Source organism: Ranitomeya imitator, chromosome 5, assembly GCF_032444005.1.
Source record: "Ranitomeya imitator isolate aRanImi1 chromosome 5, aRanImi1.pri, whole genome shotgun sequence".
Lineage (NCBI taxonomy): Eukaryota > Metazoa > Chordata > Amphibia > Anura > Dendrobatidae > Ranitomeya > Ranitomeya imitator.
The window spans coordinates 80,701,380-80,728,081 of NC_091286.1; the positions used below are offsets into that span (position 1 = coordinate 80,701,380).

The following is a 26,702-nucleotide window of genomic DNA, read 5'->3' on the forward strand; positions in this document are numbered from 1 at the left end:
GGGGTCACTTGTGGGGGGTTTCTACTGTTTAGTCACATCAGGGGCTCTGCAAATGGAACATGATGCCAGCAGAACATTCCATCAAAGTCTGCATTCCAAAACGTCACTACTTCCCTTTCGAGCCCCAACGTGTGCCCAAACAGTAGTTCCTCCCCACATATGGGGTATCAGCGTACTCAGGACAAATTGGACAACAACTTTGGGGGTCCAATTTCTCCTGGTACCCTTGGGAAAATTAAAAATTGGGGACTAAAATATCATTTTTGTGGGAAAAAATAGGATTTTTTATTTTCACGCCTGGGCATTATAAACTTTAGTGAAGCACGTGGGGGTTCAAATTTCTCACCACACAACTAGATAAGTTCCTTAGGGGGTACAGTTTCCAAAATGGGGTCACTTGTGGGGGGTTTCTACTGTTTAGTCACATCAGGGGCTCTGCAAATGGAACATGATGCCAGCAGAACATTCCATCAAAGTCTGCATTCCAAAACGTCACTACTTCCCTTTCGAGCCCCAACGTGTGCCCAAACAGTAGTTCCTCCCCACATATGGGGTATCAGCGTACTCAGGACAAATTGGACAACAACTTTGGGGGTCCAATTTCTCCTGGTACCCTTGGGAAAATTAAAAATTGGGGACTAAAATATCATTTTTGTGGGAAAAAATAGGATTTTTTATTTTCACACCTGGGCATTATAAAGTTTAGTGAAGCACGTGGGGGTTCAAAATTCTCACCACACAACTAGATAAGTTCCTTAGGGGGTACAGTTTCCAAAATGGGGTCACTTGTGGGGGGTTTCTACTGTTTAGTCACATCAGGGGCTCTGCAAATGGAACATGATGCCAGCAGAACATTCCATCAAAGTCTGCATTCCAAAACGTCACTACTTCCCTTTCGAGCCCCAACGTGTGCCCAAACAGTAGTTCCTCCCCACATATGGGGTATCAGCGTACTCAGGACAAATTGGACAACAACTTTTGGGGTCCAATTTCTCCTGGTACCCTTGGGAAAATTAAAAATTGGGGACTAAAATATCATTTTTGTAGGAAAAAATAGGATTTTTTATTTTCACGCCTGGGCATTATATACTTTAGTGAAGCACGTGGGGGTTCAAAATTCTCACCACACAACTAGATAAGTTCCTTAGAGGGTCTAGTTTCCAAAATGGGGTCACTTGTGGGGGGTTTCCACTGTTTAGGCACATCATGGGCTCTCCAAACGCGACATGGCGTCCGATCTCAATTCCAGCCAAAGTTAGCTTGAAAAAGTCAAACGGCGCTCCTTTCCTTCTGAGCCCTGCCATGCGCCCAAACAGTGGTTCCCCCCAAATATGGGGTATCAGCGTACTCAGGACAAACTGGACAACAACTTTTGGGGTCCAATTTCTCCTTTTACCCTTGAGAAAATAAAAAATTGGGGACTAAACGATCATGTTTGTGGAAAAAAATAGGAATTTTTTTTTTCACGCCAGGGCGTTATAAACTTTCGTGAAGCACTTGGGGGATAAAAGTGCTCATGACACATCTAGATAAGTTCCTTAGGGGGTCTAGTTTCCAAAATGGGGTCACTTGTGGGGGGTTTCCACTGTTTAGGCACATCAGGGGGTCGCCAAACGCGACATGGCGTCCGATCTCAATTCCAGCCAAAGTTAGCTTGAAAAAGTCAAACGGCGCTCCTTTCCTTCTGAGCCCTGCCATGCGCCCAAACAGTGGTCCCCCCCCACATATGGGGTATCAGCGTACTCAGGACAAATTGGACAACAACTTTTGGGGTCCAATTTCTCCTTTTACCCTTGAGAAAATAAAAAATTGGGGACTAAACGATCATGTTTGTGGAAAAAAATAGGAATTTTTTTTTTCACGCCAGGGCGTTATAAACTTTCGTGAAGCACTTGGGGGATAAAAGTGCTCATGACACATCTAGATAAGTTCCTTAGGGGGTCTAGTTTCCAAAATGGGGTCACTTGTGGGGGGTTTCCACTGTTTAGGCACATCAGGGGGTCGCCAAACGCGACATGGCGTCCGATCTCAATTCCAGCCAAAGTTAGCTTGAAACAGTCAAACGGCGCTCCTTTCCTTCTGAGCCCTGCCATGCGCCCAAACAGTGGTCCCCCCCACATATGGGGTATCAGCGTACTCAGGACAAATTGGACAACAACTTTTGGGGTCCAATTTCTCCTTTTACCCTTGAGAAAATAAAAAATTGGGGACTAAACGATCATGTTTGTGGAAAAAATAGGAATTTTTTTTTTCACGCCCGGGCGTTATAAACTTTCGTGAAGCACTTGGGGGATAAAAGTGCTCATGACACATCTAGATAAGTTCCTTAGGGGGTCTAGTTTCCAAAATGGGGTCATTTGTGGGGGGTTTCCACTGTTTAGGCACATCAGGGGGTCGCCAAACGCGACATGGCGTCCGATCTCAATTCCAGCCAAATTTAGCTTGAAAAAGTCAAACGGCGCTCCTTTCCTTCTGAGCCCTGCCATGCGCCCAAACAGTGGTCCCCCCCCACATATGGGGTATCAGCGTACTCAGGACAAATTGGACAACAACTTTTGGGGTCCAATTTCTCCTTTTACCCTTGAGAAAATAAAAAATTGGGGACTAAACGATCATGTTTGTGGAAAAAATAGGATTTTTTTTTTTCACGCCCGGGCGTTATAAACTTTCGTGAAGCACTTGGGGGATAAAAGTGCTCATGACACATCTAGATAAGTTCCTTAGGGGGTCTAGTTTCCAAAATGGGGTCATTTGTGGGGGGTTTCCACTGTTTAGGCACATCAGGGGGTCGCCAAACGCGACATGGCGTCCGATCTCAATTCCAGCCAAATTTAGCTTGAAAAAGTCAAACGGCGCTCCTTTCCTTCTGAGCCCTGCCATGCGCCCACACAGTGGTCCCCCCCCACATATGGGGTATCAGCGTACTCAGGACAAATTGGACAACAACTTTTGGGGTCCAATTTCTCCTTTTACCCTTGAGAAAATAAAAAATTGGGGACTAAACGATCATGTTTGTGGAAAAAATAGGAATTTTTTTTTTCACGCCCGGGCGTTATAAACTTTCGTGAAGCACTTGGGGGATAAAAGTGCTCATGACACATCTAGATAAGTTCCTTAGGGGGTCTAGTTTCCAAAATGGGGTCATTTGTGGGGGGTTTCCACTGTTTAGGCACATCAGGGGGTCGCCAAACGCGACATGGCGTCCGATCTCAATTCCAGCCAAATTTAGCTTGAAAAAGTCAAACGGCGCTCCTTTCCTTCTGAGCCCTGCCATGCGCCCAAACAGTGGTCCCCCCCCACATATGGGGTATCAGCGTACTCAGGACAAATTGGACAACAACTTTTGGGGTCCAATTTCTCCTTTTACCCTTGAGAAAATAAAAAATTGGGGACTAAACGATCATGTTTGTGGAAAAAATAGGATTTTTTTTTTTCACGCCCGGGCGTTATAAACTTTCGTGAAGCACTTGGGGGATAAAAGTGCTCATGACACATCTAGATAAGTTCCTTAGGGGGTCTAGTTTCCAAAATGGGGTCATTTGTGGGGGGTTTCCACTGTTTAGGCACATCAGGGGGTCGCCAAACGCGACATGGCGTCCGATCTCAATTCCAGCCAAATTTAGCTTGAAAAAGTCAAACGGCGCTCCTTTCCTTCTGAGCCCTGCCATGCGCCCAAAAAGTGGTTCCCCCTCACATGTGGGGTATCAGCGTACTCAGGATAAATTGGACAACAACTTTTGAGGTCCATTTTCTCTTTTTACCCTTGGGAAATTAAAAAGATTATTGCTGAAAGATCATTTTTGTGACTAAAAAGTAAAATGTTAATTTTTTCCTTCCATGTTGCTTCTGCTGCTGTGAATCACCTGAAGGGTTAATAAACTTCTTGAATGTGGTTTTGAGCACCTTGAGGGGTGCAGTTTTTAGAATGGTGTCGCTTTTGGGTATTTTCTGCCATATAGACCCTTCAAAATGACTTCAAATGTGAGGTGGTCCCTAAAAAAAATGGTTTTGTAAATTTGGTTGTAAAAATGAGAAATTGCTGGTCAAATTTTAACCCTTATAACTTCCTTGAAAAAAAAAAGTTTGTTTCAAAAATTGTGCTGATGTAAAGTAGACATGTGGGAAATGTTATTTATTAACTATATTGTGTCACATAACTCTCTGGTTTAACAGAATAAAAATTCAAAGTTGGAAAATTGTGAAATTTTCAAAATTTTCGCCAAATTTCCGTTTTTTTCACAAATAAACGCAAGTTATATCGAAGAAATTTTAGCACAATCATGAAGTACAATATGTTACAAGAAAACAGTCTCAGAATCGCTAAGATCCGTTGAAGCGTTTCGGAGTTATAACCTCATAAAGGGACAGTGGTCAGAATTGTAAAAATTGGCCTGGTCATTAACGTGCAAACCACCCTTGGGGGTAAAGGGGTTAATAATCGTTAACGATATCGTTGCTTTTTGTGACGTAGCAACGATATCGTTAACTAAATCGTTATGCGTGACAGCGACCAACGATCAGGCCCCTGCTGGGAGATCATTGGTCGCTGGGGAAAGTCCAGGACTTTATTTCGTCGCTGGATCTCCCGCTGACATCGCTGAATCGGCGTGTGTGACGCCGATTCAGCGATGTCTTCACTGGTAACCAGGGCAAACATCGGGTTACTAAGCGCAGGGCCGCGCTTAGTAACCCAATGTTTACCCTGGTTACCATTGTACATGTAAAAAAAAAACAAACTCTACATACTTACATTCCGGTGTCTGATCACGTCCCTCGCCTTCAGCTTCCCGCACTGACTGTGAGCGCCGGCCGGCCGTAAAGCAAAGCACAGCGGTGACGTCACTGCTGTGCTTTACGGCCGGCGCTCAGTCAGTGCGGGAAGCTGAAGGCTAGGGACGTGACCAGACACCGGAATGTAAGTATGTAGTGTTTGTTTTTTTACATTTACAATGGTAACCAGGGTAAACATTGGGTTACTAAGCGCGGCCCTGCGCCTAATAATAATAATAATCTTTATTTTTATATAGCGCTAACATATTCCGCAGCGCTTTACAGTTTTGCACACATTATCATCGCTGTTCCCGATGGGGCTCACAATCTAGAATCCCTATCAGTATGTCTTTGGAATGTGGGAGGAAACCGGAGAACCCGGGGGAAACCCACGCAAACACGGAGAGAACATACAAACTCTTTGCAGATGTTGTCCTGGGTGGGATTAGAACCCAGGACCCCAGCGCTGCAAGGCTGCTGTGCTAACCACTGCGCCACCGTGCTGCCCGATGGTTACGCTTAGTAACCCGATGGTTACCCTGGTTACCCGGGGACTTCGGCATTCTTGGTAGCTGGAGAGCTGTCTGTGTGACAGCTCTCCAGCGACCAAAGAGCGACGCTGCAGCGATCGACATCGTTGTCTAGATCGCTGCAGCGTCGCTTAATGTGACGGTACCTTTATACACTGGTGCGCATGCTTCATATTGATGACAAACAATGCATCCGTCATCGTAGAAATCCATTGTGAAAATGTTTTCACTAGATAGTAAAGTTCAAAAAATCCAATAAACTGTGCTACTCTAAATGGCAGTTTAGTCTAGCAAAAAAATGTCAATGTTAAAAATGTACTTTTTTTTTTTTTTTTTTTAATACAATGGATTCTATAGTGACGGGTGACATCCTTATTGAAGCATCTGTTTGACATATACATGGAATGTGCCCTACAATGAAGGGATATGAACACGAGCGGAATGGTATAAAAAAACGGAAAACAATTCCTGAATTTCTGGTTTTTGTTCATTCTGCCTTCCAAAAATTGAAATAGAAAGTGATCAAAAAAACGGTATGTGCCTGAAAATGGTACCAATAACAGCATCTACTCATCCCACAAAAACACAAGCCATCACATGACTCTTTTGGCAGAAATATGGAAAATTTATAGCTCTCTAAACACGGCGATGCAAAAACTAGTTTTTGCCGAAAAAAATGTATTTTAGTGTGTGACAGCAGCCAAACATAAAAACCCAATATACATCTGGTATAGCTGTAATTGCACCGACCTGAAGAATAAAGTCACCTAATCATTTAGGAACGGCGAGCAAAATAAAACCAATTCTTTACCTGCTGTTGATTCTGCCTTCCAAAGATCACAGTAAGGCTCGGTGCACATTTATCCTGCGCTGAGCTCTTCTACCTCGGTTTCTGTGTAAATCTCTGAAATACATGATTCAGACTGAATCATTGACTGAAGATTCCCTGTGATGAGGCAGATGGAAGCACTGTGGACGCCGTCTTGCCTATGGTCCAACAGTGTCCGTCTTTTTTAGGTGTGCATAAAAAGTGCCATCCGCCATAGTTTTGTGCACCTATGAAAAGGACACTGCTGAACAGAGGCCAGACTGAGTCCAGAGTAACTCTGCTGCCTCATTCTAGTGAATGAATCCCTTGAGGGTTTGATCTAAATCACGTACTTTGGAGATTTAGATAGGAAACCCACTAGAAGTGCTCAGCGTATAGAGCAGGATAAATGTGATTGCAAATGTTATGAAAGATATTCCCAATAAAAGCTTCAAATCCACAAAAATAGCACGTTCCCACTCAGGTCCTGTCATCTGTTAACAGAAATATAGGACGTTACTATTATTACAAAGGCTCTGGAAAAGCACAATGGCTCAATATATCCCCCCTTCCCCAAAGAAATCCAGCTAATTCTGCACTGCCAAATCCAAAATCCCCCCTCTCTTCTGAGCCCCGCAGTGTGCCTAAACCTCATATAGCGCTCACATGTTTGGCATTTCTGTAGTGATGAGAGCCCGCCTAATTGTGCATGTCTCCAGAAGCATGAGCTGGGCACAATGTACTGGTCACTACAATCGCAGATTTGCAATTTCTCTATGGCCTCTCATTGGGGGACACAGGAACCATGGGGTGTATGCTGCTGCCACTAGGAGGCTGACACTATGCACAAAAAAAGTTAGCTCCTCCTCTGCAGTGTACACCCTACTGACAGGCATTATACGCTTCAGTTTAGCTTAGTGTCAGTAGGAGGTGGACATGGGTCTTTCATTAGACCCTTATCTGCCTCAATGTGCGTCGTTTTCTTTCAGGTCTTCTGGAGGGATACAGGGTGAACATTCACACCTGTAATCCCACAATACCGACTATAAGTATGGCGTGTACTGCCACCCGGTATCCTCATAGATCCCTCAGCAGGACCATGATCATAGCACACAAGTGTGCTCAGAAGTCCGGTCCTAGCTCCGTCCCCCACCCACTCGCCCACCAGAGCCTGTCGGTTGGAGGAGACGAGGACGTCATCACAGCTTCCTAGACATCTGATACCTTCACCGGTTTGAGGTTAGTAACGGACGGCGAGGAATGTTTAGGTGAGTATTTCTACTCCCCTTCCTCTGGGTCCTTCTCAAGCTAGCGGGGTAACATGGGAAGAGTCTTGTCTTCTGCCTCTACCTCTTCTGCCTTAGTCAAACACTTTGCGTGTTCATCTTGGAACTGCAGACTTCCCTCAGGTCAGTCCTCTCCCCTCTGTCAGACCTGCAGCAACCCCATTATGCCCACCGCCCAGGACCCTCCTGCTGTTCCGCCACAGAGCAAAGCCTCCACTCCAGCCTGGGCTTCCTCTCTGTCACAATCCATAGCGGATCTGACACTGGTGTCTCAAATCCTTGTGTCCATGGTTGATAGGTTGCCCCTGCAGACCCCCGCAGTAGTCAGCGGGTCGCAGGAGGCTCCGTCCGAGCCTTCTGTTATAGGCCGCAAAAGGTCCAGACAGGAACACCGGTCTGAGTCCTCTTCCCGTTCCATCTCGCCCACGGTCCTTCTCTGCGAGCGGCTTCCCCCCGGTCCTCCCCTGAGTCAGGCGAGGCTTTCTCTGATGCGCCTTCGGAGGATATTTCAGAGCTGGATTCGAACCAAATCTCTAGGATGAGGGATATGGTTCAGAACCTCATTGGAGCGATATATCAGACCTGTGGCATCGATTCCGCTACGCAGACTAGGCGGTTTAGTTTAGACGGTCTAAACCACCTTCCAAGGTTTTCGCTCCTCACCCTGAATTAGAGAGGGTCCGGGGCCTGGTAGAAAAGGATCAAGGCGGAAGAAATCATGACCAGAGAAAGAGAGAATCCGACCAGACGCTTTCAGAGAGGAAAGCGTCTTGGCGTTTTATATCCCTTTTCTCTGAAGCTCACCGCTAATTGGATTGCTTCTCCCTCGGTGGATCCTCCAGTTTCCAGGCTGTCCACCTACACTGTCCTTCCGCTATCTGGCGGGGCATCTCTGAAGGATTCTAATGATAATCATAGAATCCTTTGCGAAGTATCCAAATGGGCCAAACAGCTCTGTCAGGGCATCCTGGGCGGTGCTCCACCCGGACAGCTGGCTGAGCTTGCCAGCCAGATTTCTCATGCGGCATGGTTCATGTCTTGTGAATACCTGGTCTCCGCTTCCCTGGATGCCGCGTCTTGTGCGGCTAAGGCTTCAAGCAATGCGGTTCCCATCTGTCGGACCGTTTGGCTCAAGGCCTGGCAGGCGGATTTGTATTCCAAAAAGTCGCTTACCAGCTGGCCTTTTCAGGGTTTACGTCTCTTTTGGTTCGAAGCTGAACCAAATCATTAAGGACGCCTCCGGGGTCACAAGTTCCCTTCTTCCCCAGTCCAAACCTCGCCGCCCTCCTCCTAGGTGGCAATTCCGGTTTTTTTTTTCGGTCGTTTCGCGGCATCAGATTCCTTTTCCCAACAGCAGAGGCCCCCGGCACATCAAGAGAAGAAGGTATCCTTGAGACCCACTCCTTCCTGGCGTTCTCGCTACTCCCAAGGTAGATCCTCCAGGTCTAGGACTGGAAGATCCACCTCGGCATGACTCACGGCAAGACCCCAGCCCACTTCCCAGGCTGGGCGGCCGTCTCCTGTTCAGAGACGTCTGGATCTCATCATAACAGGACGCATGGGTCAGGGAGGTTTGTATTCACGACTCTGGGATAGTTTCTTCGAATCCTGACCTCCAAGAGACCCCGCTCTAGTTCCGGGTTTCTTCGCAGCCATCACTTTTCTCCTCAAATCTGGAGTAATCGTTCCTGTCCTAGAACAAGAATAGTTCACAGGTTTCTATTCAAATCTTTTTGTGGTACCGAAAAAAGGCGGCAAAGTTCGTCCCATTCTGGATCTCAAATTGCTGAACAAGAGAGTTTTTCTGAGACACTTCAGGATGGAATCCCGTCTTTCAGTAATTGCTTCCATGGAGCCTCAGGAATTGCTGTGCTCCATAGACATCCAGGACGCCTACCTCCATGTTCCGATTTTCCCAGGACATCACAGATTCCTGCTTTTTTGCAGTACATCAGGACCATTTTCAGTTTGTCGCCCTGCCGTTCGGTCTCGCAACCGCTCCCAGGGTTTTCACGAAGATCATGCCAGCGCTGATGGCCATCTTGAGGGTCAGGGGCCTGGTACCTTTTTCTGTACCTCAACGACATTTTTATCAAGGCTCCGTCCTTTTCTCAGGCCCACGAGAGCCTGTCCATCGTGCTCGACACTCTAGCCCGTTTCGGGTGGATTGTCAACAGGAAAAAAAAAATCCTGTCTCATTCCGTCTCAGCTCCTCGTTTTTCTGGGCATGCTCTTCGACACTCGTCAGACCAAAGTCTTCCTTCCCGAAGATAAGAGATCCATCCTTCGTCGGGAAGTTCGCTTGCTCCAGGGTCCTCGGCTTCCCTCCTTCCGATCGGCCATGAAGGTTCTGGGGAGGATGGTAGTGACATTAGAAGCGATTCCCTTCACCCAATTTCACTCTCAACCTCTTCAGCAGGCCATCCTGTCTCAGTGGGACAGGTCTGTCTTCTCCCTGGATCGTCCGATTCGACTTCCTCCCCGGGTTAAACGGTCCCTCAGCTGGTGGCTGGCGTCCCCTCTCATCTCCCGGGGCAGGTCCTTCCTTCCATTCCCTGGAGGGTGGTGGCGACGGATGCCAGCCTGCTCGGCTGGGGTGCGGTGTTTCTTCAATTGACTGTTTGGGGTCGTTGGTCGGCGCAGGAGTCCTCTCTGCCGATCAATGTCCTCGAGATTCGGGCCATTTTTCTGTCTCTTCTCCACTGGGAAAGGATCCTCAGGGGTCTGCCAATTCGAATCCAGACGGACAATGCCACGGCGGTGGCATATGTCAACTATCAAGGGGGAACTCTGAGCCCCTTGGCCGAGGTATCCAAGATCCTCCTATGGGCAGAGGCAACGTTTCCGGTGATATCCGCGGTGCATATCACCGGCGTGGACAATTTGGCCGACGACTTTCTCAGCCACGAGGGCCTCGTGGTAGGGGAATGGTCCTTGCATCAGGAGGTCTTCCTTTAGATTTTTCTTCGATGGGGGACTCTGGATGTGGATCTTACGGCGTCCCGAATCAACAGAAGGGTCCTTCGGTTTGTCTCCAGGTCTCGCGATCCTCTCGCATTGGGCATCGACGCTCTGGCCATTCCTTGGTCGCAGTTCCTGCTCCCCTTTCTATTTCCACCCCTTCCCCTGCTTCCCAAGCAGTTGAAAAAGATCAAGGCGGAAGGGGTGGCGGTCATTCTGATTGCCCCGGATTGGCCCAGGAGATCTTGGTTGGCGGAGATCGTCAACTTTCTCGCAGACGCCCCCTGGCGGCTTCCAGACAGACCCGATCTGCTGTCTCAGGGTCCGATCTGCCACCCGAATTCTCGGTCGCTCAGTTTAACGGTGTGGCTGTTGAGACCGCAGTTCTAAGAGCGTCCGGCCTTTCGGATCGGGTGATTCACACTGTGATCCAGGCTAGGAAGCCTTCGTCTTCCAGGATCTATTATCGTACCTGGAAGGCTTATTTCTCTAGTCACCTTCCATGACGGCATATGGAGGTTGTCTCTTTGCCCTAATGGGGAACAGGAAACACAAGAGAGGTTAAAAGCACCTCCCACCTCCCATTCACCAGTGTCTTTCCTGTTCCCCATGGGACAGGGAGAGGTTCCATATGCTGTAGTGGCCGGTGGCTACAGTCATTTTTTCCAGGTCTTACCTGTATTTCAGCCGGGCAGCTGGGGTCGCATTGTGCCTCTCCGTGGGCTGCTCCCGTCGTTCTGCTTGGCAGGTACCTCGGGACCCTTCCCGGCCTTCCTGCGCCCCCGTGAGGGTAAAGCAGGCCGGGATCCCCAGCCGGGATCCTCTCCGTAGCTTCCCGGCTTCCTCCCTCCATGCTGCTTGGTCGGCGTTCCGGAAATGACGTCAGCGGTCGCGCGCGCGTCACTTCCGGTTTTCGTATCACCCTGAAGCCGGCTCTTCCGGGTTTCGCCGGCGGCGGTGTCGGTGCAATGGCGTCCCACACGTGGACCCTGGAGGAGGAGGAGGGGAAATTCTACCGCTGGAAGCAGATGCTAGGAGAGTTACTCCATAAAAGCCTGCTGAACCACCACAGAGGTAAGACTATAATCTCTTCAGTATGGATGGTTCTTTGTGCCCTGCATCTGCAGAGCCCAGCACTGCCCCTGCTACTGTGAGTATGCAGGGTATGGATCCGGGAGGTAGTTTTTTCTTAGGGGTAGCTCCTCATTCTTCTCTCCCTCTCTGTTTCAGGGAGAAAAGTCTGCCCCTAGAGCTACTATTAGGAAGAAGTGTCCGGTCTGTTCTGCAAAGCTCCCTCCTACCTGGGATAAAAAACTCTGCCAGCCATGCACTGACAGGATAGATAAAGCAGAGCAACCATCTCTTCTAGATGAGATACGCTCTCTTGTTAAACAGGAGGTACAATCTTCCTTAGCAGCCTTCACTCCTCCACCCCCACCTCCGCCACCACATTCCCCAGCTAAGAAGAGGAAGATTCAGGTCGTAGAATCGGATTCGGATTCAGACCACTCTTTTTCTTCATCTGCTGGCTGGGAAGATCCAGCATCCCCTAAGGCTGAGGTCAGGAAATACCTCTTCTCCTCGGATTATATTGAGGACCTGGTGTGTCTGCTGTTCGTAACACCATGGGGCTTGAAGAGGAACCTGTACCACAGTCCATACAGGATCATATGTTTCGTGGGCTCAGATCGGAGAAAAAGGCAGGATTCCCCGTTCATGCAAATGTGCTTAATATGATTGAGCAAGAGTGGGAACTCCCTGAGAAGCGCTTTAGTATGTCTTCCGAGTTGAAACATAGATTTCCTATAGAAGGCGACCTTGTTCAACTTGACATTCCCAAGGTGGATGTGCAGGTGGCCAGAGTCGCCAAAAGAACAGCACTCCCCTTTGAGGATGCGTCTCAGTTAAAAGACCCTATGGACAGGAAGATTGAGAGTCTCCTGAAGAAAACCTGGGAGTCTTCTTCTTCTGTTCTCAAGGCTAATATTGCCTCTACCTGTGTAGCGAGGACCCTTTCCTGCTGGCTGGAGAAATTAGAATCGCACATTTCTCAGGGTACCTCCAGAAGTGAGATGTTGGATTCCCTCCCTATCTTACATAAGGCTACTGGGTTTCTGGCGGATGCTTCTCTGGAATCCGTTAGAATTGCTGCCAGATCTTTAGTGCTCTCTAACTCTGCCAGAAGAGCCCTCTGGCTTAAATTATGGAGTGGTGACATCACGTCTAAGGCCAAGTTATGTGCCATCCCCTTTAAGGGAGACTATGTGTTTGGTCCAGCTTTAGACGACATTTTGGATAAAGCGACCGACAAGAAAAAGGCACTCCCAGAGCAAAAACAACCAAGAAAACGTTTTTTTCGTGCCCCACTGTCTCAGCCCTCTCAGCCGAGGGGTAAAGGCAAGACCGGCAGGTGGAGCTATGCTAAAGGCAGAGGGAAAAATATCTTCGTCCCTCAACAACAACAGCAACAGTCATTTCAGCAAGATAAACAATGACTCCGACCCGGTGGGGGGAAGACTCTCAAATTATGTGGATCAGTGGGAAAACATCACCAGCTCCCACTGGGTCCTCAATGTTATCAAGGAGGGCCTATTGATCGAGTTAACTTCTCCCCCCCCTCAGGGTCTAAAGATTACCACCCCCTCAATGAGGGATCACAAACTGCTAACACTGGGTCTCAGAGACCTTTTAAGATCAAATGTGATCTCCCCAGTTCCACAGTCAGAATGGGGTCAGGGACATTATTCCCGTTTTTTCATGGTACCAAAACCATCAGGGGAAGTACGTATCATCATAAATCTAAAAGGTCTGAATCAACATGTAAAATATCGAAGATTCAAGATGGAGTCTGTAAAATCAGCCATTCCTTTAATACATCAGCATGCCTTTATGGCGACAATCGACCTGAAAGATGCGTATTTTCATATCCCTATTCACCCGAGACGCACAAAATATCTCAGGTTTGCGATTCAGGGGAATCATCAGGTGGAGCACTATCAGTTTGGAGTCCTTCCCTTCGGCATCTCATCAGCTCCGAGAGTGTTCTCCAAAGTAATGGCGGAAGCCGTGTCATTCATTCGGAGACAAGGGGTTTGTATAGTGCCTTATCTGGACGATCTGCTGATAGTGGCTGCCACCAAAATGACCCTGGTATCTCATGTATCAACCACATTAGAGATATTGAAGTCTCTGGGTTGGATACCGAACATAAAGAAATCCCAGCTTCAACCCTCAAAAACCAGAAAGTTTTTGGGAGTAATTCTGGACTCGGAAAAACAGATGTCCTTCCTTCCAGAAGACCACAGACTACCATTAGTAGTAAAGGTCAAGAAATACAAGGAGATGAGATCTCCCACACTCTGGGAAGGAATGTCGCTATTAGGCTCCATGACAGCCTGCATTCAGTCGGTGGCTTGGGCTCAAGCCCACTCAAGAATTCTCCAGACTCATTTGCTAGACAATTGGGATGGTCGTCCTGGCTCTTTAAACAAGAGGATTCACACTCCAGGTCGAGTGAAAGCATCCTTAACGTGGTGGATGAAGTCCGAAAACCTTCGCAAGGGTGTGAGTTGGATTCAATTCCCGTTAACCACGATCAAAACAGATGCCAGCAAGAGAGGCTGGGGAGCCATGATAAATCATGTTCCTTATCAGGGTCTTTGGGACCCGTCAATCAGAGAGAGATCGTCAAACTTCTGAGAACTCAAGGCTGTGGAAGAAGCTCTCCTTGCAACAAATCATCAACTCTCTGGACAACATGTCCAGATATACTCGGACAACATGACCACGGTGGCTCACATCAGGCATCAGGACAGTACAAGATTCACCAGTCTAAAAAATATCTCTGCTCGAATCTTTGCCTGGGCCGAGAAACACCTACTGTCCCTGACGGCAACTCACCTAAAAGGTACTGCCAATTTTCAGGCAGATTATTTGAGCCGACAGGATATTCACCCAGGCGAATGGAGTCTGGATCGGCAAACTTTCAACTTACTGGTAAACAGATGGGGTCTCCCGGAGGTCGACCTCTTTGCTTCTCACCAGAACGCGAAAGTAGAAATATTTTTTTCCCTGGATCCAAGAGGAAATCCCAGAGCAATAGATGCCTTGGTTCAAGATTGGCAATTTCATCTGGTGTACGCTTTTCCGCCCATTCCGATTCTTGCAAACGTGCTACGGAAGATTCGGATAGAAAAGACTCCAACTATTTTGGTTGCTCCATTTTGGCCCAAGAGAAGTTGGTTCAACCTGATTATTCAACTTCAGGTGGACGGACCAATAATGTTACCGATGAAGGCCAATCTCCTTTCCCAGGGCCCAGTTCTTCACTCGGATCCTCAGAGGTGGAATTTAGCAGCGTGGTTTCTGAAGCGTGCTGAGAGCGAAAGGGCTATCAAACCCTGTTATAGCTACTCTACAAAAATCCAGAAAACCGGTAACAAATGCTATTTATAATAAAATCTGGAAAAAATTTTCATCTTTTTGTCTGCCTAACCCTCCAGACCCTCTCAGGCCAGATATACCTAAGATATTGGACTTTTTACAAAGAGGCCTAGAAATTGGTCTGAAACCCAGTACTCTGAAGGTCCAGGTCTCTGCGCTTAGTTCCATCTTTGATCAAGATCTAGCAGGACATCGCTGGATTAAAAGGTTCATGACCTCAGCAAACAGAATGAACCCTAGGAAGCAAGTTATAGTTCCTCCATGGGATCTCAATATTGTGCTTCAAGGCCTTACAGGTCCACCGTTCGAACCTTTGTCTACCTGTTCCCCACAAAATCTCGCCTACAAGACTGTTTTCTTGGTAGCTATAACTTCAGCTAGAAGAGTGGGTGAATTACAGGCCTTATCAATAAGAGAACCTTATCTACTGGTTAGAGAGGACTCAATAGTACTCCGTCTTGATCCTTCTTTCCTCCCAAAAGTGGTCTCTGAATTTCATCGTTCTCAAGAGATAGTGTTACCAACTTTTTGCAATAATCCTGCAAACTCTGAGGAAAGAAAATTTAATACTCTCGATGTTAGACGTATCCTGCTACATTATTTGGATCAAACCAGTGCTCTTAGAGTTGATCACAACCTTTTTGTCCACTCTTCAGGACAAAATAAGGGGAAGAAGGTAGCCAAGAGTACCATCTCTACATGGATTAAAAAAGCCATAACAGAAGCTTACCTTGCTCAAAATAAACTACCTCCAGTAGGAATCAGGCCCATTCAACTAGATCTACGTCGGTCTCCTGGGCAGAGAGAGCAGGCGCATCTCCAGAGCAGATCTGCAGGGCAGCTACGTGGTCGTCACTCCATACCTTCTCCAAACATTATAGGTTGGATGTATTATCCAACAGAGATTTAGTCTTCGGCCGCAAGGTTCTTCAGGCCGTTGTCCCTCCCTAGTGCCAATTAGTTGGTATTCCTCCATATGCCGTCGTGGAAGGTGACTAGAGAAAATAGAATTATTCTTACCGTTAATTCGGTTTCTAGGAACCTTCCACGACGGCACTAATTTCCCACCCTCTATATTTCCTGGATTAATTCTGGGACTCAGAAGGTAAACCGGTGCTATGGTTTCTGTTATAAGTCACTGGTGAATGGGAGGTGCTTTTAACCTCTCTTGTGTTTCCTGTTCCCCATTAGGGCAAAGAGACAACCTCCATATGCCGTCGTGGAAGGTTCCTAGAAACCGAATTAACGGTAAGAATAATTCTATTTTCCGTTGGTGCGAGTCTAACCACATTTCTCCTATGTCCTTTTCCGTTCCTTCCATTCTGGCTTTCCTTCAGGCAGGACTGGATTCGGGCCTTGCTCTTAGTTCCCTAAAGGGCTAGGTTTCTGCGCTCTCCATCCTTTTCAGATCTTCTCGGACACAGGTCAGACCTTCCTGCAGGGAGTAGCCCATGCTATCCCTCCGTACAGGGCCCCTGTGGATTCATGGGATTTGAATCTTGGGCTGGAGGTTCTGAGGGGTTCCCCCTTTGAGCCTCTCAGGGAGGTTTCCCTGTCAGTTCTATCTTGGAAGGTAGCCTTTCTTGTGGCCATCACTTCTATCCGCCGCGTTTCCGAGTTGGCGGCCCTTTCTTGCCGACCTCCTTGGTTCTCCACCAGGACAAGGTGGTCCTCCGGCCCCCGCCTTCTCTCCTTCCTAAGGTGGTTTCCACCTTCCACCTCAACGAGGACATCGTACTACCTTCCTTTTGTCCGGCTCCGACTCATCCTCTGGAGCGATCGTTGAACAAGCTGGACCTCGTCAGGGTGGTGAGGATCCACTTGGCTAGAACGACCGTTTTCCGAAAGACGCATTCCCTTTTCGTCATTCCTGAAGGAACTCGTAGAGGCCTGCCGGCTTCCAAGGCGACCATTGCTCACTGGATCAGAACGGCAATTTCGATCGGAGGCTTACCGGGTCAAGAACAGATTGCCACCTCCTGGGATCAAGGCTCACTCTACCCGGGCAGTCGGCGCCTCCTGGGCGGTGCACCACAGGGCTTCCGCCTTTCAGCTTTGCAAAGCGGCAACATGGTCTTCCATCCACACGTTCACCAAATTTTACAAGGTCGATACCTACGCTTCGGCGGACGCCAGCCTAGGCCGAAGGATCTTGCAGGCGGCAGTGGTGGAAGTCTGTTTTTCGCACCCCAGGGACTGCTTTGGGACGTTCCTGTGTCCCCAAATGAGAGGCGATAGAGAAAACAGGATTTTTGGTTGCTTACCGTAAAATCTGTTTCTCGGAGCCTTCATTGGGGGACACATCAATCTCCCATGTTATTCAGTGTCTAGTGTTCTGTGACTGTTCTCACATTTACAGTTCTCATGTTTGTGGTTATGTTTCAACCTTATTGTTTTTCTCCTACTGCTTTCTCACTAACTGAAGTGCATAATGCCAGTCGGTGGGATGTACACTGCAGAGGAGGAGCTAACTTTTTTTTTTGTGCATAGTGTCAGCCTTTTAGTGGCAGCAGCATACACCCCATGGTTCCTGTGTCCCCCAATGAAGGCTCCGAGAAATAGATTTTATGGTAAGCAACCAAAAATCCTGTTTTTCACTCAGCAACATCCGCTACTGCTTGTTTCTGGAAAACATCCATGGAGTCAAAATAATCACTACACTTGAAGATAAATTCCCATAAGGGATTTTCCCATAGTGGTTTGCTGCAGACCTCTGGTTGTCATGCCGACCAGTCGTGACCTATCATCGTGTGACTGGGTCACTGATGGACGGGATTAGTGACACGCTTCCTCACCGATGGGCGGGATTAGTGACACTCTTCCTGTAAGGGCGAGTTAAATGCCGCTGTCAGAGATTGACAACAGCATTTAACTAGTTAACAGCCGCAAGTGGATCGCAATTTGACCCGCAGCTCTTGTGGGCACATGTCAGCTGTCATGTGCCCGGAAAGGTGCGGGCTGCGGCATGGGGGAAAGGGGGAGTCCAACGTGTGTAGTATTACACCACATGTCAGAAAGGTGTTAAAGAACCACAAGATTTATTTCATCAACAAATGTATCATTTTATGTAGTCGAGATGCTGGGGAGCCTAAAAAAGTGCAAAATGGGGTCTAAGGGTGGTTTCACACTTGCGTTTTTGTCTGCAGCGTTTTTTTTCAAAAAAACGCATGCGTTTTTTTTTCCTATCTTTAACATTGAAAACGCATGCGTTTTTTTGTGTACGCGTTTGGTCGCGTTTTTTGACGCATGCGTTTTTTTACTGCATGCGTTCATTTTCTGAAATGCTACTTGTAGTATTTTTAGAAGCGTTTTTTGGACCAAAAAAAAACGCATGCGTTTTTTGGGGGGTCAAAAAATACATTGGAGTCAATGGGGACGCATGCGTTTTTTGGTGCATGCGTTTTTGCGGTAAAAAACGCATGCGTTTTTTTATTAAAAAAAACAGAAAACACACTGATATGCCACCCCCCAACATAAAGGTGATAAAGGGAACCTAACCCTAACCCTACCCCTAACCCTAAGGGATCCTAACCCTAAGGTATCCTAACCCTACCCCTAACCCTAACTGTTTCTGTTTATAGTGGGTTTTTTACTTTTTTTTGATGATTGGCAGCTGTCACACATTTCTCAGCATGCATTTAAAAAACGCAAACGCATATAAAAATGCATGTAAACGCGTCAAAACGCCGCGTTTTTTTCACCACATGCAAAAACGCATGCGTCAAAAAAACGCAGCGTTTACATGCGTTTTTTTTGCGTTTTTTACCGCAAAAACGCACCCCAAAAAACGCCAATGTGAAACCAGCCTTACCTAGTAAACCAAAATGTGATCAAAATAAGGGAATATTACTTTCACCTGATGTAGTTGCACATTTGCAAGATAGACCGAAAAAAAATTGTTGTCCCTTTTTGGGAATCCAGGAACACCTTAGAAGTGAACTCGCTTAATTGCTGATTCCGAATCTCTTCAAGAACTTCTCCATATCCTGGAATTTTCATCAGCAGCACAGGTACAGAAACACCTTACCTGGATCACCCAGGTGTCATTTTAATCAGTATAACGGTGCCAAATTTTCGCCAAATTTCCACTTTTTTTTCACAAATAAACTGAAAGTTGTATTGAACAAATGTTACCACTGTCATGAAGTACAACATGTCTTTCAAAAACAGTGTCAGAATTGGTGGGATCTGTTGAAGCGTTCCAGAGTTATTACCGCATAAAGTGACCCTGGTCAGAATTGTAAAATTTGGCCTGGTCATGAAGGTGAAAACAGGTTTGGGGGTGAAGGGGTTAAAGAGTAACTGTATATTTAATCTTTATTTTATAAATCAATAGAACAGATGAAAATGAGAAACTTAGTAATATATCTAATCAGAGAAATGGCTTTCATTCTCAAAATTATCACTTCACAGGTAAAATCAGTATTCATTGAAGTCAACTTTTCACATTACTGAGATAGATGGCAGCTGGTACTGCTAAGATTCTATGTAAATAGGAAAAGGGAGGAGCTCTACCTTTAGCTCCTCCCTCCCCCTCTGCCTTCTGCTCCACATAGAATCTTATCGGCACCAACTGCCATCTCCATCATGGGAAAAGTCTGTCCTCACTGAATACAGATTTTACCTGTAAATTAGGAATGAAAGATCAGTTCTGGCAGAGAAAGCAGCAGATTCCTGTGATGATGCATTGCATAGTTTATTTTCCTGTGCACTACTGATTTATTAAATACAAATTAGAATGACGGTGTCTTTCAGCAGTTGGGAAGTCGCAAACCTCATTTACTTCATTACTTTTTTCCGTTCAGGTGATGTGGATGGGTCAGTTGAAGCTATACTCGGTGTGTTGGACACATATGATGCAGATGAATGTGAGCTGGATTTGGTCCATTTTGGCATTGGGGACATCAGTGACAGTGACGTTGCCCTTGCAGAAACTTTCAACGGTAAGAAAACTTTGTTCAGACCTGATCTTACTGCATCCATGTTTTTTTATGGATTGCAGCTATAAGTTATTGTATAAATCTTATTGTGTGAATGATCAAAACTCACTGATTCCATTATGTCTCCTTGGCACAAGCTTCTATTTATGGATTCAATGTTAATGCCAATAAATCCGTGCAGCAAATTGCAGCCAAGAGTGAAGTCTCCATCCGACTTCACAAGGTCATCTACCACCTCTTTGATGATCTGAAAGAAGAAATCAGTAACACATTACCGGAATTGTCAGAAGAGGTCGTAAAAGGTATGTGGTTTGGATTCACACATGCGCCCTTATTTTTTGTTCCCCCTCTAGTATTCATTCCTGACCTAGATAAGTAAAAAGACATTGAACATTTGCATCCAGACCTCAAAATAAACTGGGCAGAGCAAGACCCAGAAATGACTGTTTTGCACCTGCCCATGGAAAGCGACCATATTTTGCGGACTATAAGGTGCATCGGACCAAATATTGAAGAGGAAAATTGGGAAAAAAAGTTAATCTGTCAAATGGGGGTCCGTCTTTAAGTCCAAATTTAGCTTTCCCGTGAGGTGGGGGCGTCAGCGGTGTCACGGGGTTACAGGAGGCAGGGTCGTCGCTGCAGGTAGCCGGCTGCGGCTCTAGTGGGGCGATACTGCTTGGTAGATGGGGTGCTCATGCCCAGATTGAGATCTAAATCTGCCCATGTGCCACCTCTGGTGGCCATTTTCTTGAAGCTCTCCGCCAGGAAAGCAATGTGCAAAGTGGGGATTATGCTCCTGACTGGCACCGCTAACATTTTCTTGAAAAACACTTCTGGGACATCCCGTCCTCCAAGCCTAGGGCTCACAGCGTCGCCCCGCTGCCGGATTCCTGCAACGATGACCGTGACCCTGGTACACCGCTGCCACTACCCCCTCCCCCCCCCCCCCCAAGTAAACTACATTCGGACTATAAGACGTACCCCAATTTTCCTCCCATCTTGTGTATAGACAACATGCACAGCCCAAAAAGTATGTGGCCAGATCGGTCCATCAGTCTTCTCCAGTCTTTCGCATGTGTGGTATTTTTTGGTTGGCGGACTGATGGACAGGTCTGGTCATATGCTCTTCTATCAGGAGCCATATTGAGAACAGGAGAGCATGTATATTAGTTAAGTCCGGAAAAAATATGTCCCAAATACATGTTTTAAAATAAAGATAAAAGTTGACAACCCCTATAAAATTAGAAATGACGTTCTAAGGTTTGTTTTTTTCTATTACTTGATGCTGCCATTAGAGTCTTTCTTCTCCTCCAGGTGAGGCTTCTGTTCTGGCTCTGTTCGATGTCACTGTAGGGAAGAAGACGGTCCAGGTGGCCGGCTGCAGGGTGCAGAAGGGCTTTCTAGAGAAGAAGCTGAAGTTTAAGTTAGTCCGGAACAGCTCTGTTCTCTGGGAAGGTGAGACTTAGGCTACGTTCACATTAGCGTTGTGCGGGACAGCGTCGGGCGCAGCCGCAGCGACGGGCGCAGCCGCAGCGACACATGCGTCATGCGCCCCTATATTTAACATGGGGGGCGCATGGACATGCGTTGCCTTGCGTTTTGTGACGCATGCGTCATTTTGGCGCAACTGTCGGCGCAGAGGATGCTGCATGATGCAGGTTTTTTTCTGCGCCAAAAATCATGCAAAAATGAACGCATGCGTCGCAAAACACTGCGTTGTGCATGCGTTTTTGCATGCGTTATGCGTTGCGTCGCCGACGCTGCACCGCACAACGCTACTGTGAACGTAGCCTTACACAGCTTGTGCATTACGTTACTCCAGATGGTAAATGATCCACTGTTCCTGTGATATTGTCCTCTACAGGATCACTAACTTCCCTGAAGCACCACAAGAACGATGTACCGACTGTGAAAACCGGGGTGGAGTGTGGTCTGAGTCTGGATCAAGACGTGGAGATTAAAGTTGGGGATGAAATCATTTGCTTTGAAGAAAAAAACATACCTCAAAAAATAGCATGGGATCCTGGATTCTAACTGGATGTCCACTGGGTGTGGATCACCGTGTACAGTCGTTGTGTATGAGGTTAGTACGCCACGCCCTGGTTCCATGGGAGAACACACTGTACCCTAAATGAATGACTACCCCTTTCAGAACGCAGCCAACTTGGTTTCTGCCTTGATCAGCCTGAAGTTTAAACTGCTTCTGGTGTACATTTCAGCCTAATACACGAAGCTACTGTCACAGGGTATGTAGCTTGCCATGTACTCTTTTTGAGTTGGCCATTCCTCTTCAACAGCATTCTGCCAGCACTACAGGTGCTGGAACTTCTACCCATGACTTGCAAGCATGTATTTTGCCTGCCAGGAATGGCTTTCCTACTCTGAACTTCGTTTGCTTCTCTATTATACCTATATGACGTTTGACATGCATTTGATCTGCAGACAGTATCAGTATTTCCTCTATAGAGACCAATACATAAGAAAGGAAGTATGACATGTCACCCATTTAAGTTAAAGTGTAAAAGATGTGCGTGGAAACTGCAGAAGAAACAATTCTTTGCCGCAGCTTCCCACTTAATCTAACAGAAAGTGAGCCTGACTTCTCACTCTGGCTAATGTGCACTAATTGCATGGTTAATTACACTTTCTATGACTTTTAATGGGAATTATCGCACAACAGACATTCGGAACAGCCTCTTGCTAGGGCACACTATGTGTTAGGACAGTCCTTGGGTCCTTCTAAATTATATGGCGTTTCTTATTCCCAGACTACATCCTCAGAGTGCCCTGTGAACCGATCAAGACATTGACAGTAGCAATCAAGGTGTTGAATAGCTGAGATTAGAGTTATGGGCCATTACAATGGGAAGAACGGTGTAAGATTATGTTCCCATGTGTAAAATTTCTGCGTTTTTTCTGCCTGTCTGTTGCAGCAGAATACTCCTTTAGTAATCTGCTCGGACTATTGTTTTGATACGTTTTTCCATATATTTTTTTTATGCATTTTTGTTGAGGATTTGACACCGCATCTTTTTAGTCCAGAACCTCGGGGATTCTGCACATAAAAAAGCAATGTTCTTTTTTCCCCCCAGATAAGCCTATATAGAAATAACACAGAGTTGACCAGTGTCTTTTAAAAGCATGGTAGGTATGAGTTTTAATGAAAACTCATCAACTGTAATTACACTGGTGTTGTCCGTCCCTGTTGAAATTTTCAGCAAACGCTGCAGCTTTATGAATCCTAACGGTGTGCAATTCACACACCATTAAGATTCAGCTTTCCTCGCCGATTCCAGCAGTCGTCACAGGATCTCTGCCACAACACATTAGAATGTTATACATTGCATTCTTGCTGTCATATGAAGTCCGCCAAAATTGGCAAGCAGAGCCAAATCCTAATGGTGTGTGCATTACACCGCATTAAAGGGAACCTGTCACCCCGAAAATCGCGGGTGAGGTAAGCCCACCAGCATCAGGGGCTTATCTACAGCATTCTGTAATGCTGTAGATAAGCCCCTGATGTTACCTGAAAGAGGAGAAAAAGACGTTATATTATACTCACCCAGGGGCGGTCCCGCTGCGGTCTGGTCAGATGGGCGTCTCCGGTCCGCTGCGGCGCCTCCTATCTTCTTTCCATGACGTCCTCTTCTGATCTTCAGCCACGGCTCCGGCGCAGGCGTACTTTGCTCTGCCCTGTTGAGGGCAGAGGACAGTACTGCAGTGCGCAGGCGCCGGAAAGGTCAGAGGCCCGGCGCCTGCGCACTGCAGTACTATCCTCTGCCCTCAACAGGGCAGAGCAAAGTACGCCTGCGCCGGAGCCGTGGCTGAAGATCAGAAGAGGACGTCATGGAAAGAAGATAGGAGGCGCCGCAGCGGACCGGAGACGCCCATCTGACCAGACCGCAGCGGGACCGCCCCTGGGTGAGTATAATATAACGTCTTTTTCTCCTCTTTCAGGTAACATCAGGGGCTTATCTACAGCATTACAGAATGCTGTAGATAAGCCCCTGATGCCGGTGGGCTTACCTCACCCGCGATTTTCGGGGTGACAGGTTCCCTTTAAGATCCTATAAACTGCCGCTTTTGTCAACAATTTCCCCATGTATGAACAACCTCTTTATATGCAGCAAATTTTCTGAACAAAAATACAGAGGGGAAAAAAACTATTTATTTTTCTCTACAGGGGAACGTGGCCTAATGATGCGCGAATGACATTACTGTCAAAGCTACAATAAGAGGGCATATTGGTGATTATTAAAGGGATCCTGTCAGTTGAAACATGAAGCCTGAACAGTGGACGGCATGAATTGCAGCCTGGTTGCCCAATTACAGCCATATGTATTATTTTCTAATAAACTCTGGCATTTTAGAAATAATATTCTTGAAAGGATACCGTAGCTCAGGGGTGTCAAACTGCATTCCTTGAGGGCCGCAAACAGGTCATGTTTTCAGGATTTCCTTGTACTACACAGGTGATAATTTAATCACCTACACAAATAATGAGTTGGTGATTAAATTATCACCTGTGCAGTACAAGGAAATCCTGAAAACATGACCTGTTTGCGGCCCTCGAGGAATGCAGTTTGACACCCCTGCCGTAGCTGGAGATCAGACTAGTCCAGCCCTGTCTCCTGGCCTTATCTGGGCCCTGGGAAAAGCCGGTCTAGACTCGTTCCTGGCTATGGTCCATGGTTAAATGTTTAAAGGGTTAAAACAATATTGTATACACTGTACCAACCTCCTGTAAAATTTGTCATTCTTTGGGATACTCTGTTGATGCTGAGATCACCAAAATCCATGCCTTGAATATACAGCTCTGCCAAAATTTAAGAGACCGCCACATCAAAACCCTGTCATGGGCAGCCCAATCTCCAGACCTGAACCCCGTTGAAAACCTCTGGAATGTAATCAAGAGTATGATGGATAGTCACAAGCCATCAAACAAAAGAACTACTTACATTTTTGTGCCAGAAGCGGTGTGAAAGACGTGTGGAAAGCATGCCAAGACGCATGAAAGCTGTGACTAAAAATCATGGTTATTCCACAAAATATTGACCTCTGAACTCTTCCTGAGTTAAAACATAAGTATTGTTGTTTCTAAAGTATTATGAACTTGTTTTCTTTGCATTATTTGAGGTCTGAAAGCCCTGGATGTGTTTTTGTTTTTTTTTGTTTTTTTTACAATTGTGACCTTTTCCCTTTTTCAGAGAAAAATGCAAAATTTATTGCTTGGAAATTCGGAGACATGTCAGAAGTTTATAGAATAAATTAAAAATTAACAATTTACTCAAAAATATACCTATAAAGCGAAAAATCAGACAAACTGAACATTTTGCAGTGGTCTCTTAATTTTTGCCAGAGCTGTATTTTATAAGAGAAGTGACCACAGGCCAGGATTATGTAAGTCACTCTTGTGTATCTCACATTTCTGCTTCTTGTTTTTTTTTTTTTTTTTGGTTCGCAGTGACTCCTCATCTTTGGCACAATACTAAGTTTGGACAACCACAAAGCATATTCTCTCTTTGTAAATTCACGACCCTGAAAGTGAAAAATCACCTGTCCTGCAGACACTGGCTTTATATCTCGGTATATGAGTTGGACATAGTTTCTCTCCATCTCCACAGCTGGGCGTTTCATTGAACTGCAAGTACATCATGGTCTTGTACATCTATGTATTAAATCCTGACAGATTGTATATTTATTTTTGTAAAATAAAGGAAACTAAAAACGCTTGTAAGTTGACATAAGATGATTAAAATGTTATGGCTCCTGTGTTTTTAATTTCTACTGTTCATCTTATCAATGTAAAGTGTTACCAGAGTGGTGAAATACGCCGTCACGACAATGGAAGTTGAGCTGTACGGTCACACACGTATGTCACGGTTGTGTGTTTCTTCCCTGTTGGCTGCTCAGTCTCTCTGCTGCGTTGGGGTACAGGGAGTCTGAGTCGGTTCAGAGGCTCAGGCTGCGGCTTTGTTCCTCCCCTATCCTTTACACTGCAGCACTGCATTTTCAAGTTGAATGTGGTATTTAAGCCTGTCTTTTGCCTTGATTTTTTTTTTTGTAGTGGGGGCCATAAAACATAGGGAATGGCAAATAGAATTAACAAGCTGTGCAATGTAGTCTAGTAACAGCTAGGTGTGGCTGGTCTACGTCTCTAGTCAGTCAAAGGTATGGACAAGTCCTGTTGGATCCACTCCTGCTTCATTTTAATGAATGTTAACTTCCCCCTTGGCTGTGGACAGGTGAATGCGTCTATCTGAGATCACACCCACTGCTGTGCTAAACACACATGCCACCGGGCAGGCCAGCAACTCCAAGGCATAAAGGGCAAGCTTAGGCCATGTGTCCAATTTGTAAACCCAAAAGTTAAATGGGGCAGACTCATCACTCAGTACATGGAGATGTGTGGACACATACTCTTCCACACTGTTGTTGAAATGTTGCGTCCTGCTAATACGGACCGTATTTGATGGTGGTGCCGGATGTTGTGGTGTGCTGAGGAAGGTTTTCCACATTTTGGCTGTGCTAACCCTCCCTTCCGAGGTGGTGCCTCCTCTGCTTCCACTGAGCCCCCGCTGTCAGGTGCAAAAGCCATCAGTACTGCGTCTACCTACATGCACTTTTATTCCCACATTTTATGATCCTGCTTCAGTGACAGAAGTAAAGGTGGTACCTTGTCCTTGTAGTGGGGATTTAGCAGGGTGGCTACCCAATAATCAGCACTGGTAATAATCCGGGCAACACGGCAGTTGTAGCGCAGCCTCATGTGTGCCATGCTGCTCAGAGGCAAAGACCAACTGTCCCCGATGGGAGGGGGGGGGTGGCCTAGGTCCTCCATATTCCACCAGCCACGATCGTGATGCTCATGAGCTGCCTTGAGTGCAACCCTTCTGTGAACACTTTCCTCATCATCCTCAAAACTGTCCCCCGGCGTTCGGTACAGGACCCCACTCACCGAGCC

At 46.6% G+C, this 26,702-nt stretch overlaps 1 protein-coding gene across 4 annotated transcripts in view; it reads left to right on the forward strand.

Moving 5' to 3' along the window:
* The window catches only part of MTIF2 (mitochondrial translational initiation factor 2), a 62,596-nt gene extending 37,121 nt beyond the window's left edge, over window positions 1-25,475 (forward strand). For 2 of the 4 annotated variants that reach the window (XM_069768856.1, XM_069768857.1), the window contains exons 11-15: window positions 19,604-19,741; window positions 19,876-20,040; window positions 21,053-21,193; window positions 21,603-21,821; window positions 25,203-25,475. In XM_069768856.1, coding sequence (XP_069624957.1) covers window positions 19,604-19,741; window positions 19,876-20,040; window positions 21,053-21,193; window positions 21,603-21,772 — 614 coding nt within the window. In that variant the 3' untranslated portion in view covers window positions 21,773-21,821; window positions 25,203-25,475. Of the gene's footprint in view, window positions 1-19,603; window positions 19,742-19,875; window positions 20,041-21,052; window positions 21,194-21,602; window positions 21,822-22,830; window positions 22,883-23,921 lie in introns of all 4 variants that reach the window. The other 2 variants (XR_011321915.1, XM_069768855.1) reach the window with 2 other exon arrangements.
* Window positions 25,476-26,702: the final 1,227 nt, after the last annotated feature.